At 34.0% G+C, this 15,488-nt stretch overlaps 2 protein-coding genes and 1 pseudogene across 3 annotated transcripts; 2 read left to right on the plus strand and 1 right to left on the minus strand.

The window, feature by feature from the left end:
- The first annotated feature begins 419 nt into the window (after positions 1 to 419).
- Positions 420 to 1,372, plus strand: LOC114183434 (mitochondrial import inner membrane translocase subunit TIM23-2 pseudogene; annotated as a pseudogene). The gene has a single exon (XR_014994987.1). The product of XR_014994987.1 is annotated as a mitochondrial import inner membrane translocase subunit TIM23-2 pseudogene (transcript).
- A 4,580-nt stretch (positions 1,373 to 5,952) lies between these two features.
- Positions 5,953 to 9,688, plus strand: LOC114183038 (seed linoleate 9S-lipoxygenase-2). Its single transcript, XM_028069872.2, has 9 exons — positions 5,953 to 6,310; positions 6,416 to 6,705; positions 6,794 to 7,034; positions 7,147 to 7,464; positions 7,571 to 7,656; positions 7,768 to 7,869; positions 7,956 to 8,260; positions 8,362 to 8,625; positions 8,729 to 9,688. The coding sequence occupies exons 1-9, from the start codon at positions 6,052 to 6,054 to the stop codon at positions 9,480 to 9,482; spliced, it is 2,619 nt and encodes an 872-aa protein (XP_027925673.1). The 5' UTR covers positions 5,953 to 6,051; the 3' UTR covers positions 9,483 to 9,688.
- Positions 9,689 to 10,072: 384 nt separating this feature from the next.
- LOC114184324 (linoleate 9S-lipoxygenase-like) lies at positions 10,073 to 14,238 on the minus strand. Its single transcript, XM_028071633.2, has 9 exons — positions 13,934 to 14,238; positions 13,086 to 13,369; positions 12,754 to 12,991; positions 12,287 to 12,607; positions 12,083 to 12,168; positions 11,869 to 11,976; positions 11,447 to 11,751; positions 11,088 to 11,351; positions 10,073 to 10,978 (listed from the first exon to the last, which is right to left on the minus strand). The coding sequence occupies exons 1-9, from the start codon at positions 14,145 to 14,147 to the stop codon at positions 10,222 to 10,224; spliced, it is 2,577 nt and encodes an 858-aa protein (XP_027927434.1). The 5' UTR covers positions 14,148 to 14,238; the 3' UTR covers positions 10,073 to 10,221.
- Positions 14,239 to 15,488: the final 1,250 nt, after the last annotated feature.

The raw sequence follows: 15,488 nt of genomic DNA on the forward strand, positions 1-15,488 counted from the left end.
AAAGTTTATTTTTACTATGGTTTTAAGTATCATCGAGGTAGAAAGTTTTATATAAATTTGTAATTTAAAGTGTATTCATATTTTTGTTTTTATTTTTTTTTTCTGATTCCATATACTAAAAACACTTTTAGAAAATAAAGAGAAAAAAAAAGGCAAGGACAGTACATTTTTTCTTTTAATTAAAGAAAGATGAAAAATATAAAAAGAAAGAGCTCAAACCCACCCTCCTTCACTTTTCTTTTAATTCAAATTTGTTTCTTTTCAATTTATTTTCGTTTAAGAAAAGAGAAAAGAATAAAAAGTTGCCACGTACAACGTCAAGAATAGAAAAAACTTGGCGAGCAAGAAGTTTCGCATTTCCGGTTCGATCCGGAAATAAAAATCTAACCGGACCGGACCGGGTCTATAACCCGCCGCCATAAGCCAAATCATAACTCTCTAAACAGCGTCGTTCGTTCATCTGCGACTCTCTGGTTTGTTCCTTTCTCTCTGAAACCCAAACCCTAACCCTAACCTCCACCGTCTGGAAGCCTCTCCAATGGCGTACCAGACCCCTGATCGAGATTCAGAATCGGATCCGAAGACACCAACGCGTCTCTATAATCCTTACAAGGACCTTGAAGTCCCCATTCGCAACCTCTACCAGCTCCCAACCTCCCCCGAGTATCTCTTCGTCGAGGAGGCTCGCCGCAAGCGTCGATCCTGGGGCGAGAACCTCACCTTCTACACAGGATGTGGCTACCTCGCCGGCGCCGTCGGCGGTGCCGCCTCCGGCCTCGTCGAAGGCGTAAAGTCCTTTGAGTCCGGTGACACCGCCAAGCTTCGCATCAACCGCGTCCTCAACTCCTCCGGTCATGCCGGGCGATCCTGGGGCAACCGCCTCGGCGTCATTGGCCTGCTATACGCCGGCATCGAGAGTGGGATCGAGGCGGCGAGGGACACCGACGACGTCTGGAACAGTGTCGCGGCGGGACTCGGCACTGGCGCGTTGTATCGTGCCGCGAGAGGGGTGCGGTCTGCGGCGGTGGCGGGGGCCGTTGGCGGCGTCGTGGTTGGAGTTGCTGTCACCGCGAAGCAGGCATTGAAACGCTACGTGCCTATATGAGAACGACACATTTTGTGAGCACTTAATTTTTCTTCTTCCTTTATTGGGGTTACTATCAATTTTGAGCGATTGTTGGGGGTATAAGCATTGTTATACCAGCATGTGGCAGTTTTAGCCGTTGCAAACAATTGGTTTTACCGTTATGCATATTTTTTTCAGCTTGATAATAGCTAACCTTTCTAATGTAATTTGTCGAATCATCATGCATGAATAATTGGGACGGCTTTAATGCTGGATATATAGTATCAAAATATCGTTCCTCTGTCAGTGGGTGCAAATGGATAATTTTGTAATCGGTGTCACAACAAGATTTTGTGGTAGATGATTTGATAGAAGTAATGGTTAGTTAATATTTGTGCTGAAAGAATCCGGCGTCATGCTTGTGTTCTTATGATTAATGAATTCAGGGATATACATTTTAACTATACTAAGATCTGTGATATTGGAGCACTAAATTGGGTACCAAGGTTTAGCATAAAGTATGTATCACCTGGTAAATTCAGGTATAAGTTTGGTATAAGGAAACTAGCAAGTGTGTTGTGTTCCATCTTTATTTACATCATTTTGTTATAGTTAATAGTGTATTGTCGATGAGTATTATGCCATTTATTAGGCTAATAATTTTAGCTGAAAGGGAGACGGTTGTGCTCCATACGAGTTAACAAAACATATGCTCTGGTTTGACTAAATATTATCCGAGGGAGGTATTTCATTGATAAACCACTGTTAGTGTCTGCTAGAAACTCTTTCCCGTTAAAAGAATGTATGTCAAAGTAATTAGTGTTTTGACGGAATTCAGTTGGCAGTAGATGCGATGCTTTTTTTTCTTTCCATCCTTGTAGTTTAGCTTTCATTGACAAATATTGTGAAGCCTGATCTTGTCATGTAAGAACTTCGAATTTGGTAATTTAGCCTTACACTTGTGATGATAATAAGCTCATAAATAAGCTAGGACACCATTAACTGCCCCAATCTCTTACCTCTTATTTGATGCTATTAATTCTTTTGTTCAAATCAAAGCAATAAATATATTCATAGCTTTTCTGTGTACAAATTACCACCCATTATTGTTTCTTGCTTGTCTTGCTAGGTGTTGTTTAGGGCTAGAATTGACTGAAGAAAAGTTTCCGAGCATATGATTGTGTTGGTTTTCTATAGAAGGGATATATATTGCCAATTAGCACCGAGGGATTTGCCCTCTTCTTTTTTCCTTCAATGTTGTATTTTGTGCAACTCTAGTTTCCTATGTATCCTTTCTAATAGATTGTGATATTTGGTTTCTCCAACATAATAGAGAAGTCTTAACGAGGAAATTATCTAGGGTCATCCTAGTCGTGTTGTGGTTTAGGTAGTTTCATGGTATTCTAACTTTCTAGGTTTAAAGTTTAAGTCCAATGTTGCTGTTTTTTGTCATACATAAAAATACCATTTTAACTGGCCTTAGAGATTTTGAACTCCCAAAAGTATATTTGTACTCAGTGAATGAAAATAAGAGGCGGAGGAGGGTGTTTATGCAGTCATTCTTCTTTTCGTTAATAAATTAAGCCCTACTGTGGTTGATTATTCTGAAGTTTATAGTTTATTTTTAAGCTTTCACACTCAGTTTATTATTATTACAGTCTAATAGGTCGTGCTAATCCCTCTCAGTGGGAAAAGGCTTTGATGCTTTCTCCTTCCAGTAGTGTTTTACACATAACATGGTGAAATGGTATTGGTAAGCTGTGGTTTTGTTCCTGTGGTCCTTCAATGCATTCCATTTGTCCCAGAAAGAAAATAGGACAAAATTAATTTGGAATAAGATTGTTTGGTATTGTTGTCCGTAGAACTAAACTGAAGTTAAATATTTTGGGTTGTCTGAATGGAAGAAAACAATATGAAGAAACTAAGGCCGTATAATTGCCAACTATGCTTTTCTGTTTTTGTTGGGACAACGACCCATCACAGTGTGAAGATTTTCGCTCCACTTGGGTCACCCAATTTTGCTCGCGATCTGTTTGATTTTCTAACGCCAAATCTACAAATTAAATCTACATAGTGTTATATTTTCCGGGCTATTTCTTTTTTGACTTCCATGGTTTTTTCATGAACTTCATGGAGTCTTCGGATAAGTCCCAGTTAGATTTTTTTGTTGTAGAATTTTTATGTGTTTTAAAATTTATAGGTTTAATTTATTTTTAAATCTACAATAAACTTATGTAATTTTTATTGAGTCTTAATAAATTTTATTGGTTTATTAAATGTCATAATTTTTTATTTTTAATTGAATTTTTTTCATTTAATTTTTCACTTAAATAAGTGATGGGATTGATATTTTATTTCATTATCTTATTTACATATTTGTATGTGTTAAGGAATATAATATTTATTTTTAATATAACATAATACATTTTCATATTTGAAATTGTTTCATTGAATAATTAAGATATGTATTTTGAATTATATAATCATTTTTAAATTATTAATTTGAAATATTTTTTTAATTGATAATCTAAAAATATATTCTAAATTACCTAATTTTAAAATTAATTTTAAAATTAACTCATATGAAAATATAGTTTAATTACATAATCTAAGATTACATTTTGGATTATAGTTTAGAATGTATTTTCAAATTATAAATTTCGACAATATATAATAAAGTGTGTAATGTTTAAAGATTGCGTAATTTACTAATATATTTTTTAAATTATATTTTGGATTATAAAATTTAAAATATGTTTTTGCATTATGAAATTTAAAAGATATTTTTTAAATTATTACACACTTTAAAATGGATATTTAAATTATCTAAAATTATAATATATGAATACTTTAAAGATTTTACACCTGGGAAATAAGTTTCACGTGTTAAAAAGAGATTATTTAATTTTGTTTAGTCAGATTCATTTTATAACTTGCTCCGAGTTTTTTATGTTTATTTTGATCTATATTTCGTAAATGGATGAGGTTATATATATATATATATATATATATATATATATATATATATATATATATATATATATATATATATATATATATATATATATATAAATAAATTAATTCATCTCATTCATAATGATAATCATTAAATTCAGTGTCTAAATTTATTTTTGTTAATAATAAAAGGAATTTTAAGAGTAAACCGACACTTAAACATCATGATAAGAATATCATGATAAAAAGTAAATTTTAAATATAATTTAATTCTATAAAATTGATTCAAGTTTACACCTAATTATTTATATATAGATTTATTATTAGAAAGATCTTATTTAACACACCTACCTCATTTTTCTAATTCAAGATTTTTTTTACAAAAATAATTCCTTCAAAATAAAAATAATTTTCTATTCAAAATTCAACAAATCTTCTGTAATTTATTTTAAAACATAATTGAATATAAAAAAATGATTATTATTATTTTTTAAGTTTACACTTACTAGAATTAAATTGCATTTGAGTTTCTTAACTACTAAAGATTTTTAACCATTATGCTCCAATTGATCCTGAGCTAAATTACATGTGATGAAGTTAAAAAAATAATGATGCAAGAGTACTTGTTGGGCTATTCTCATCTAAGTGGCCTTCAAAAATAAACAAAGACAAAGAAAATTATAAAAGGCTTTTTCTTTCTCCATCGCTATAATTTCTAAATGCACCTTCATAACTTTTAAAATAATCATTAATTAAGTAAATATATTATCAATTTTTCATACATAACAAATTAAATAAATAAATCTAACCCCTTTCATCTTAATTAAGATCGTCATTAAGACAGGTTGCGAAAAGATGGTTTATCAATAAAAACATTATGTGTAATCTATATTAAAGTTATATATTTTTAATGATAAAAAATTCTACGAGCAATTCTTATTAGGAATATTTTAATAACTCCACTCTTAACACTATTTTCACAACTCTCTTATATATAAAATTAAGTAAAAATAATTGAAATTTCTGCTACTTTTTCATGTTTCTACACCAGCGATATTCGCAAATAAAATATTTGTAAAAATGCAATCAAAATTAACTTGTAAACAGGGTTAATTTGAAAGTGATATTTAAAAACCAGAATAACATATCCATTAAGTTAGCCACAAAAGATATTAAAAAACTCAAAACACAAATTTTAATATAATTAATCAAATATGAAAATTTATTTAACTTAGCTTGGTCATGAACTAAAGCTTAAGAGTTTAAAGTTAAAATCAAAATCAATTTATTGTCACAGGAACTAAGAAGCAGTGCAAGTTACGTTATTCCAAGAACTTTGTACAAGATAATAATAATAATAATAATTTTTTTTTTTCATAATTTCTGAACAAATTTACCTCACTTATATCAAAAAATAAAATAAACAATTAGATAGAGATTTGTTTTAAAACTAAACACTAAACTAATAAAAAAAATAAACATAGTTATATTGCTTTAAATTCATGGAATTTAAAATTTTGAATGATCTCTTAATTTTAATACACTCTTTCTTCCAAGACCAATTAAAAATTAATATTTTTTACTTTTCCAGTTAACTCATCTTAAATTATTTTATATTTTAATATAAAAATATAATTTTATAAGGGTATTCGTGTATCACGACCCTAAATTCATTTGGGATGTGTCACCTTTCGAAAGCGTTCCGAATTGACACATGCACTTCACGTCAAACCAACCACATGCACAATCATTTACACTCTCTGTTCATTCAACCCTTTTGTCCTTTCTGCATGAATTCTATGTGACACCTTGCATTTTCAGGACTCCACATCCTTACCTACGATTATTCCCAAACTTCAACAAATTGCTTCATTAACATGTTACTACAATGAGTAATCATCCACACAATTAAGAATAGCTAGCTATAAATAGCAGAGATAGGTTGGTTGGTTTGCTCACAGCAGACACAGATTTTCCTCTTTTTCTCATTCTGGGAAAGAAAAACAGTGTTGTTGGTAGGTTTGGAAAAGATGTTTCAGGTTCCAGGAGTTCCAGGAGTCTCAGGAATCCTGAACCCAGGAGTGCATCGTCAGAACAAGATCAAAGGGACAGTGGTGTTGATGCGCAAGAATGTTTTGGACTTCAACTCTGTCGCTGATCTCACCAAAGGAAACGTTAGTGGAGTCATTGGAACTGGTCTCAACGTTATTGGTTCAACAGTTGATGGCCTCACTGCTTTCTTAGGCCGAAGTGTTGCTCTTCAGCTCATCAGTGCCACTAAATCTGATGGTTAAACAATTTCTTCTTCCTTTCTATTTTTTCCATCATCATCTATTACAACTGTATATCACTTTTTATTGATTTGGTGAGTTGATATTGTGTTATGTGTTGCAGAAAGTGGAAAAGGAAAAGTTGGTAAGGACACGTTCATTGAAGGGATCATTACTTCGTTACCAACTTTGGGAGCAGGAGAGTCTGCATTCTATGTTCATTTTGAATGGGACGAAAGCATGGGAATCCCTGGTGCATTTTACATCAAGAATTTCATGCAAGTTGAGTTTTACCTCAAGAGTTTGACTCTTGAAGACGTTCCAAACCATGGAACCATTCGCTTTGTTTGCAACTCATGGATTTACAACAACACCCTTTACAAAAAAGCCTTACGCATATTCTTTGCCAACAATGTATGTAGCTATTTATTTACATTGGAAATTCTTTGGTTAATTTCACACTAATTAAGAATTATAAAACTGGTTTAATGTTGTAACGTAGACTTATGTTCCAAGTGAGACACCAGCACCGCTTGTGCATTATAGAGAAGAAGAATTGAAGAACTTAAGAGGAGATGGAACAGGAGAACGCAAAGAACACGAGAGGATCTATGATTATGATGTGTACAATGATTTGGGTAATCCAGATCTCAATGAAAATTTTGCTCGTCCTACTCTTGGAGGCTCTTCCACTCATCCCTACCCTCGTAGGGGAAGAACTGGTCGATACCCAACAAGGAAAGGTTAGTCTTTTATGTTTTTTGTGATGTTATAACGTTGTTATATTATGTTTGTTTTTTCAGACGATTTAGTTTTTAATATACTGTTGTTTACTGATGAATTTGAACTGAACAGATTCGAGTTGTGAGAAGCCAGGCGAAGTTTATGTTCCAAGAGATGAAAACTTTGGTCACTTGAAATCTTCGGATTTTCTTGCATATGGGATAAAATCTTTATCTCAGTATGTCTTACCAGCGTTCGAATCTGTGTTCACTTTGAACTTGACCCCGAATGAGTTTAATAGCTTCCAAGATGTGCGTGACCTCTGTGAAGGTGGAATTAAGCTTCCCACAGAAGTAATTAGCACAATTAGCCCCTTACCAGTGATCAAAGAACTCTTTCGTACCGATGGTGAACAAGTTCTCAAGTTTCCAACACCTCACGTCATTCAAGGTCTGATAAACACACATACTTGACATCACAAACAAATGCAAAACTTATGTTTTGGACGAAATTTATGGTTCCATTTTGACAGAGATTTTACATGTTTATTGGGCAGTGAGTAAGTCAGCATGGATGACCGATGAAGAATTTGCAAGAGAGATGATTGCGGGGGTAAATCCCAACGTAATTCGTGGTCTTAAAGTGAGTTCATCAAATACTTGTTTCTAAAACAAATTAACAGACCAAATTTGATGTCCAAATATATTAAAAACTTGTTTTTTCTTGTGATATTTTCTTTATAATGAATGGCAGGAGTTTCCTCCAAAAAGCAATCTGGATCCTGCAACCTATGGTGATCAACACAGTAAGATAACAGCAGAGGTGCTTGATCTAGAGGGAAGCACAGTGGACGAGGTAAACATACTTTTGTACTAATTTTCCACTTATAAAGTAAAAAAACACGTTTGTTCTGATTTAAATGACTTTAATCTGTGGAACAGGCTCTTGCAAATAAGAGGTTATTTGTGTTAGATTACCATGATATCTTCATGCCATATATTCGGAGGATAAATCAGACTTATGCCAAAGCTTATGCCACAAGAACTATCCTTTTCTTGAAAGAAAATGGAACTCTGAAGCCAGTGGCCATCGAATTGAGTTTGCCACATCCTTCTGGGGACCAATCAGGTGCTGTCAGCCAAGTAATTTTACCTGCAAAAGAAGGCGTTGAAAGTACAATTTGGCTGCTAGCCAAAGCTTATGTAGTTGTAAATGATTCTTGCTATCATCAACTCATGAGCCATTGGTACAAAAGCTTTTCATTGCATTCCACAATTCAATCTCTGATATCTCTCAATATGAGATATATTATACTAAGTAAAGAATGAAATGTTTATTCTGTTACAGGTTAAATACTCATGCAGTGATTGAGCCATTCATCATAGCAACACACAGGCACCTTAGTGCGCTTCATCCAATTTATAAGCTTCTAACTCCTCATTATCGTGACACCATGAACATCAATGCACTTGCCAGACAGTCTCTAATCAATGCTGATGGCATCATAGAGAAATCCTTTTTGCCCTCAAAGTATTCTGTGGAGATGTCTTCAGCGGTTTATAAGCATTGGGTTTTCACTGATCAAGCACTGCCTGCAGAACTTATCAAGAGGTTAGTAAATATCTAAGATCCAAAGTAGTAAAACTAATGGTTTATATTTTGTTGCAAAATATAATGATGCATGTAATGAAAGTACATATTTTGATTGGTTCAGAGGAGTGGCAGTTGAGGATTCATCAGCCCCACATGGACTTCGTCTCTTGATAGAAGACTACCCTTATGCTGTTGATGGACTAGAGATATGGGCTGTGATTAAGTCATGGGTTCAAGAGTATGTGTCAGTGTACTATGCAAAAGATGATGATGTCATATCTGATTCTGAACTCCAACATTGGTGGAAAGAGGCTGTGGAGAAAGGACATGCTGATTTGAAAGACGAAGCATGGTGGCCTAAGTTGCAGACACTTGAGGAGCTTGTTCAAATCTGCACCATTATCATATGGACTGGTTCAGCCCTCCATGCAGCTGTTAATTTTGGTCAATACCCTTATGGAGGTTTCATTCTGAACCGTCCAACTTCTAGTAGAAGGTTGCTTCCTGAGAAAGGCACACCAGAATATGAAGAAATGGTGAAGAGTCATCAAAAGGCCTATTTGAGAACAATTACATCAAAGTTTCAGACTATGATTGATCTTTCTGTGATAGAGATATTGTCAAGGCATGCCTCTGATGAGGTTTACCTTGGCCAAAGGGAAAACCCACATTGGACCTCTGATTCCAAAGCGTTGCAAGCCTTTCAAAAGTTTGGGAACAAACTGAAGGATATTGAAGAAAAACTTGGAAGCAAGAACAAAGATGAGAAACTGAGAAACCGATTTGGACCAGTTGAATTGCCATACACTTTACTTCATCCTACCAGTGGGGAAGGGTTGACCTTCAGGGGAATTCCTAATAGCATTTCCATCTGAGTCAGCCTGTGGTTTCACTTTAGTTTTTGTGTTGTACTTCCTTCCAATAAAAGAAGATGCAAGGCTAGAGATCCAATAAACCTTGCATCTTGTCGAATGTTTTAATAATCTTGTGTTGCTTGTGTGTTTGAATGTTGAAATTCAGCACTTAATCTGGTTTTTGTTTGAAAATAATGGCAGTACCGAGTATTGTTAGTTTGTGTTTAGTTTCTGTCAGAATTTGTAATATACCTTTTGCAGATTGCGTAGCACAAAAGTTGATGTTATCAGTAATCTTTTTTATCATACTGACATATAGAATACAAAAAGCATATAAGAAATATAAATGACTACTATTAAACACAAATGAAGATAAATATAAGAATAACTTTTAAAATAATTAAAATTGTATTTTATTATATTAGATTAAATTAGAAAATAAAATATGGGTTTATGAAAAGTAACACAGATGTCAGTATAACACACAAAAGTATGTGTGTCGGAGGGTAGCTTTTTGTTTGCATTGTTATATTGTTAATGGTAGGACTTGAACCTGACGAATGGTTTCTAAGAATACGAAATAAGTTTCTTTTCTGGTTTGCATCACAATAGAATCATGGAAACACAAATTTCATTATTAATAACAAATACAAGTAGGAACTCGAAATACATAGTTAAACATAAAACAGTGATGAAGGAAATAGATTTCCTCTATTTCACATTTATTTAAAACTAGGGAAGCTCAACAACCATAGAACCCTTAGATAGAGATACTGTTAGGTATTCCTCTGAAGGTCAATCCCTCCTCGCTGGAAGGAAAGAGAAGAGTGTAAGGCATTTTAGCTGGCCCTGTGCGGTTTCTCAATGTCTCATCATTGTTCTTCTGCACAAGCTTTTGTTCGATCTCTGCAAGCTTCTTCCCGAACCTCTTAAAGGCCTCCAATGGCCCAGCATCAGAAGTCCAAAAGTCACCACCATCTCTCTCTCCAAGGTAGAACTCATCAGATGCATGCCTTGACAATATCTCTATAACTGTAAGGTCAATCAGGGTCTCTTTCTTCGCAGTTATAGTTCTCAAAAACTCCTTCTCCGGATTCTTAGCCAGCGCATCATACGCAGCAGAACCTTTCTCAGGCATGAATCTTCTGCTAATAGTTGGCCTGTTCAGGATCAAACCACCATATGGATATTGTCCGAAGTTCACAGCTGCATGAAGGGCTGAAGAAATCCAAATGAGGGTGGTGGAGACTTCAACCAACTCTCCACGTGTTTGCATCTTTGGCCACCATGCCTTATCTTTCAAATCACCATGACCCACCTGAACAAGTTCTTTCCACCACGCTTGGAGTTCAGGGTCCTTTTGAAGTGCCTCATCTGATTTGTAGTAGAATGCAACATACTCTTCCACCCAGGATTTGATGGCATCCCATATCTCCAACCCATCAGAAGCATAAGGATAATCCTCAATCAAAAGCTTAACACCGTGTGGAGCAGATGGATCTTTAACTGCAACTCCTCTGACCACCCAAATAACATTCATTAGCATCACAATTATATAAATCCTGAGACCTTCTTTTGCAGAAGATACAATACTAACTTTTTGAAATCCTGTAAAAGATTACTCACCTCTTGACAAGATCATTGGGTAGTGCTTGATCAACGAAAGACCAGTCCTTGTAAATCACAGCAGACATTTCCAGAGAGTACCTACCCCATAAGAATGTTTTCTCTATAATACCATCTGCGTTGACCAAGGACTTGCGGGCAAGTGAATTAATGTTCATGGTGTCACGGTAGTGAGGGAACAGGAGTTTGTAAACAGGGTGAACCACACTCAATTGCCTGTTTGTTGCTATGACGAAAGGCTCAACGACTGCATGAGTGCTTAGCCTGTCATCCATGTTATTATGTGAATGTCATTTTATTCATAAATACATTAACAAAATTAACTGCATGGATCTCATTGTGATTTGAAAATATCATACCAATGGCTAACGATTTGATGGTAGCACGAATCATTCACAACAACATAAGCCTTTGCCAGTAACCAAATGTAAGCTTCAACTCCCTCGTATTGAGGCACATAAACTTCACTGAGAGGACCAAACTCGTCACCCTGTCCATGTGGCTTACTTAACTCAATGGCCAATGGTGTCAATGTCCCGTCATCTTTCAAGAAAAATATGGTTCTTGTAGCATAAGTCTGTGTGGTAGATGAATTGATCTTCCTCAGATATGGGATCAGATAGTCATGGTGATCTAAGATGAACAACTTATTGTTCTCGATAGCCTGTTCAACCAAGTATAATTAATTAATTTCTATTCACCAGATTCAAATAAAGAAAATTAGAAACCAAACATACACAAAGCAATTGCAGAAACAATTGGATACTCATATCATCATTACCTGCTCAACAGTGAGTCCGCCTAATTGAGGCTCCAAATGCTCTTTAGTTATTATAGAGGTATGATCACCAAAGGCTTGAGTGTCTAGCTTGCTACGTGGTGGGAATTCCTAGAACAAATTTAACACCCAATGAGTAATCTCAAATTTGTCAGGAAAATCCAACCTTTTTGGTTACATGTAGCTTTTAACCAATCAACTTTGAAATTAAGCTTACCTTAAGAATCTTAATGACATTAGGATTGACTCCAGCAATGGTTTCTCTTGCAAATTCAGCATCAGTCATCCATGCAGACTTATCCACTGCATCAAATAAGAATAGTTCAAAAGTCCATCCACGTGATTGAATGTTGAATGAAAAATAGGAGTACGTTGCTAATAAAGATGTGATTTTTCTTCTTATTCAACACGTGCAACATACCTTGCATGACTTTAGGTGGTGGATACTTGAGGAACTGTTCACCATCAGATCGAAAAATTTCCTTGACAATTGGTATAGGAGCGTATTTGCTGAGAAAGCTGGTAGGCAATGTAACTCCACCGTCATAGAGCTTGTGCACTTCAGCGAAACTATCAAACTCAAGGCTCAAAATATTTCCATCGAACGCATCGGTCAACACTGGTAACACATCTTGGGACACAGATTTCAATGCATAAGCAAGAAAATCGGATGACTTCAAGTGACCAAATGCTTCATCTCTTGGAAGGTAAACAAAGTCACTGGGCTTCTCACTGTTAGGATCTGTTAAGACAAACACATATTACATATGTTAACATCCTAGGAGAGTGATTGTTGTAATGAAGGAACACCCTTAACCCATCAAGTTATGCCAAAACAAAAAGCATGAAAAGTATATATATTAGAACATAAATGAATAAGTGGGTAACCTTTTCTGGTTTTGCCTCTTCCAGTTCTTCCTCTACGAGGGTAAGGTAAGACAGAACCTCCAAGAACAGGGCGAGCATAGGCGTCACCTTTATCTGGGTTGCCCAAGTCATTGTAGACATCATAATCATAAATCCTATCATATTCCTGTCGTTCTCCAGTTCCATCGCCTCTTACAACCTTCAATTCATCTTCTCTGTACTTCACAAGTGGGGCTGGTGTGTCGCCAGGAAGATACGTCTGCATTATTGTATGATCAATAACTTTAGTTTTTTTTTATCTATGTGGTGTCTTAAAGATGAACAACAAGAAAGAATTAAATGAAGTAGCTTACGTTGTTGGCAAAGAAAATGCGAGGTGTTTTGTATTTATTATTATTGTAAACCCAGGAGTTGCATACGAAGTGAATGGTTCCCTGGTTAGGAATGTCTTCAAGAGTGAAAGATTTGAGGTAGAACTCATTCGTCATGAAGTTCTTAATGTAAAATGCTCCAGGAATTCCGAAGTCACTGTCCCATTCAATGTTAACATCGTATGCTTCTTCACTCGCTCCCAAGGTTGGCAGAGATATCTGCCCCCTTAACTTTGTAGCTGTTCCAACTTTTCCTTTCCCTTGTCCTATCAAATTTCACACAAAATTTAACATTTTCAAATTCATTCCCACACCGATCTCACAACAAAAATTACAAAACCAAATTAATATTCTTATTCAATTTATTCATCACTAGAAAATATACTTATACTTTATTGTACGTGGCATGTATCAATATCCTTAGGCCAACAAAAGTATTCGATCGTTTTCATGACATAATAGACATAATAAAAAGTATTACTTATTTTTGTTTGAAAAAGCATTTACCTAATCAGAGATAAATTATTACGCATTTAAAAATATAACATGTATTATATTGATATATATCGTGAGATTCGCCAACACAAGTTAAGAAATCATTTTCATGACATAATACATCACTAAAATAAGTTTGGTTACTATTACAAGAAGGCATTTTTTCAATGAAGAGAAATTATTATATTATAAACATACATTATTGATGTACGGTGTGAGAAAGTAAGTGAATATACATTCAAAAATATGAAATAGCTTCAGATTCAGCAGTGAAGGTAATAAATTACGCTTAAACATGGATGAAATTAAAATGAATTTATTGAAAGCAGTGTTACCATCAGCCTTGGTGGAACTGATGAGCTGAATGGAGATGGAGGTGGCGAAAGCTGTAGCAGCGTCGAGTAAACTTCCGGCGAAATCGAAGATGTTATCAACGAAGCTTGAAGGGTCAAGAATGGTGTTGATGTCCAACACATTCTTTCGCATAAGGACCACTGTACCCTTAATCGTTTGCTTATCGTTTCCGAAAAATCCTCTTACCAACGACATCTTTCAACTTTTCTTTTTTCAACCAAACACTCTTCTTCTGATTAATATGAACAACACAACCAAACACTCCTTCCTATTTATACACATCCACCTCCAACTCTCTGACGTACCGAAACATGTGTTTCATTTTTTATTCTTTTCCCCATTTAAATCACGATTAAGTCCTGTGGCCGGCGTAACCACTAGCATAAACCAGTTTATAACCTTATTAATTATATATTCTTTATCTTTTCCCAACTGCAATCTATTAATCTTAATATTATACTAATTAATCTAAGTTTGCAAAATATAGTACTCCCTAGTTGAGAATGCTTTTGTTGGAGGAGTAGCGTATCAATATGGTTGAAGGGACTCATTCTTGAAGGAAAGATGGTTAAGAATCTAAGTATGAGCACATTGATATTAAAAATGAAAAAGTAGAACATTATATAATAATAAAGACCCATAAATTTATTGACTTAAAATTTTGGATTAAGAATGATATTAATATTTTATGTGATTCAATTCATGCTCATTAATATTAAATCTTTCATGTGATCTTCTAAAAATAATTCTAGAAATGATATCAAAAGTACCATCATTGGAAATCATTTCTATACCCTCTATTACACAAGTTGCTCTTTGGGATTTTAACCACATTTAAAAAAAAAAAATCCCATCTAATGGAAAAATATTTTGATATCAATTGGATCTTCTAAATTGTTTTACTCAAAATCGATAATGATCAATAATTATATTATTAACTTATGCACAAATTTTAATAATGATTAATGCTGTCAATTATTGATCGGCTATAAACTGGATAAGGTGAATTAGTAATAGTTTATGTTCTTTTATAATTTTGTATTGAGCACGTGTTTTATTATCTTATTACATGTAGTATTTTGGTCATCTACGTATGACTATTAAAGTATTTTGGTAAATTTTTACTGACTCTATTTTAATATTATTTTATATTATTCTAATCTATCCTTTAAAAGGAGTGATAAGTATATTTTCACTCATGTTTAAAACATTTAGTATTAGTTTTCTTAAATTATTATTTTAACTAAATTTTATTTAATCAAATTTTAAAGTATGGATAAATGACAGACATTCTAGACAGGTGACTTTGTCTAAATAAACGAGTCTAATTAAATCATTTAGTCAGTTGAATTTTACTATACAATTTAATGATCTATGAACTGAGTTTTGATATATATACTTCCTCAACATGAATTTGGGCATGATCGGACAAATTTTGTAATAACATTTTATATAGGAGAAAAAAATTAAATGATTTTTTCATAAAATAAAACTAACTTATGTATAAATTAAAATTAAAAAATAAAGTAAATATAC

This window comes from Vigna unguiculata, chromosome 5 (assembly GCF_037176805.1).
Source record: "Vigna unguiculata cultivar grain cowpea cultivar isolate G323 ecotype 2 chromosome 5, ASM3717680v1, whole genome shotgun sequence".
NCBI lineage: Eukaryota > Viridiplantae > Streptophyta > Magnoliopsida > Fabales > Fabaceae > Vigna > Vigna unguiculata.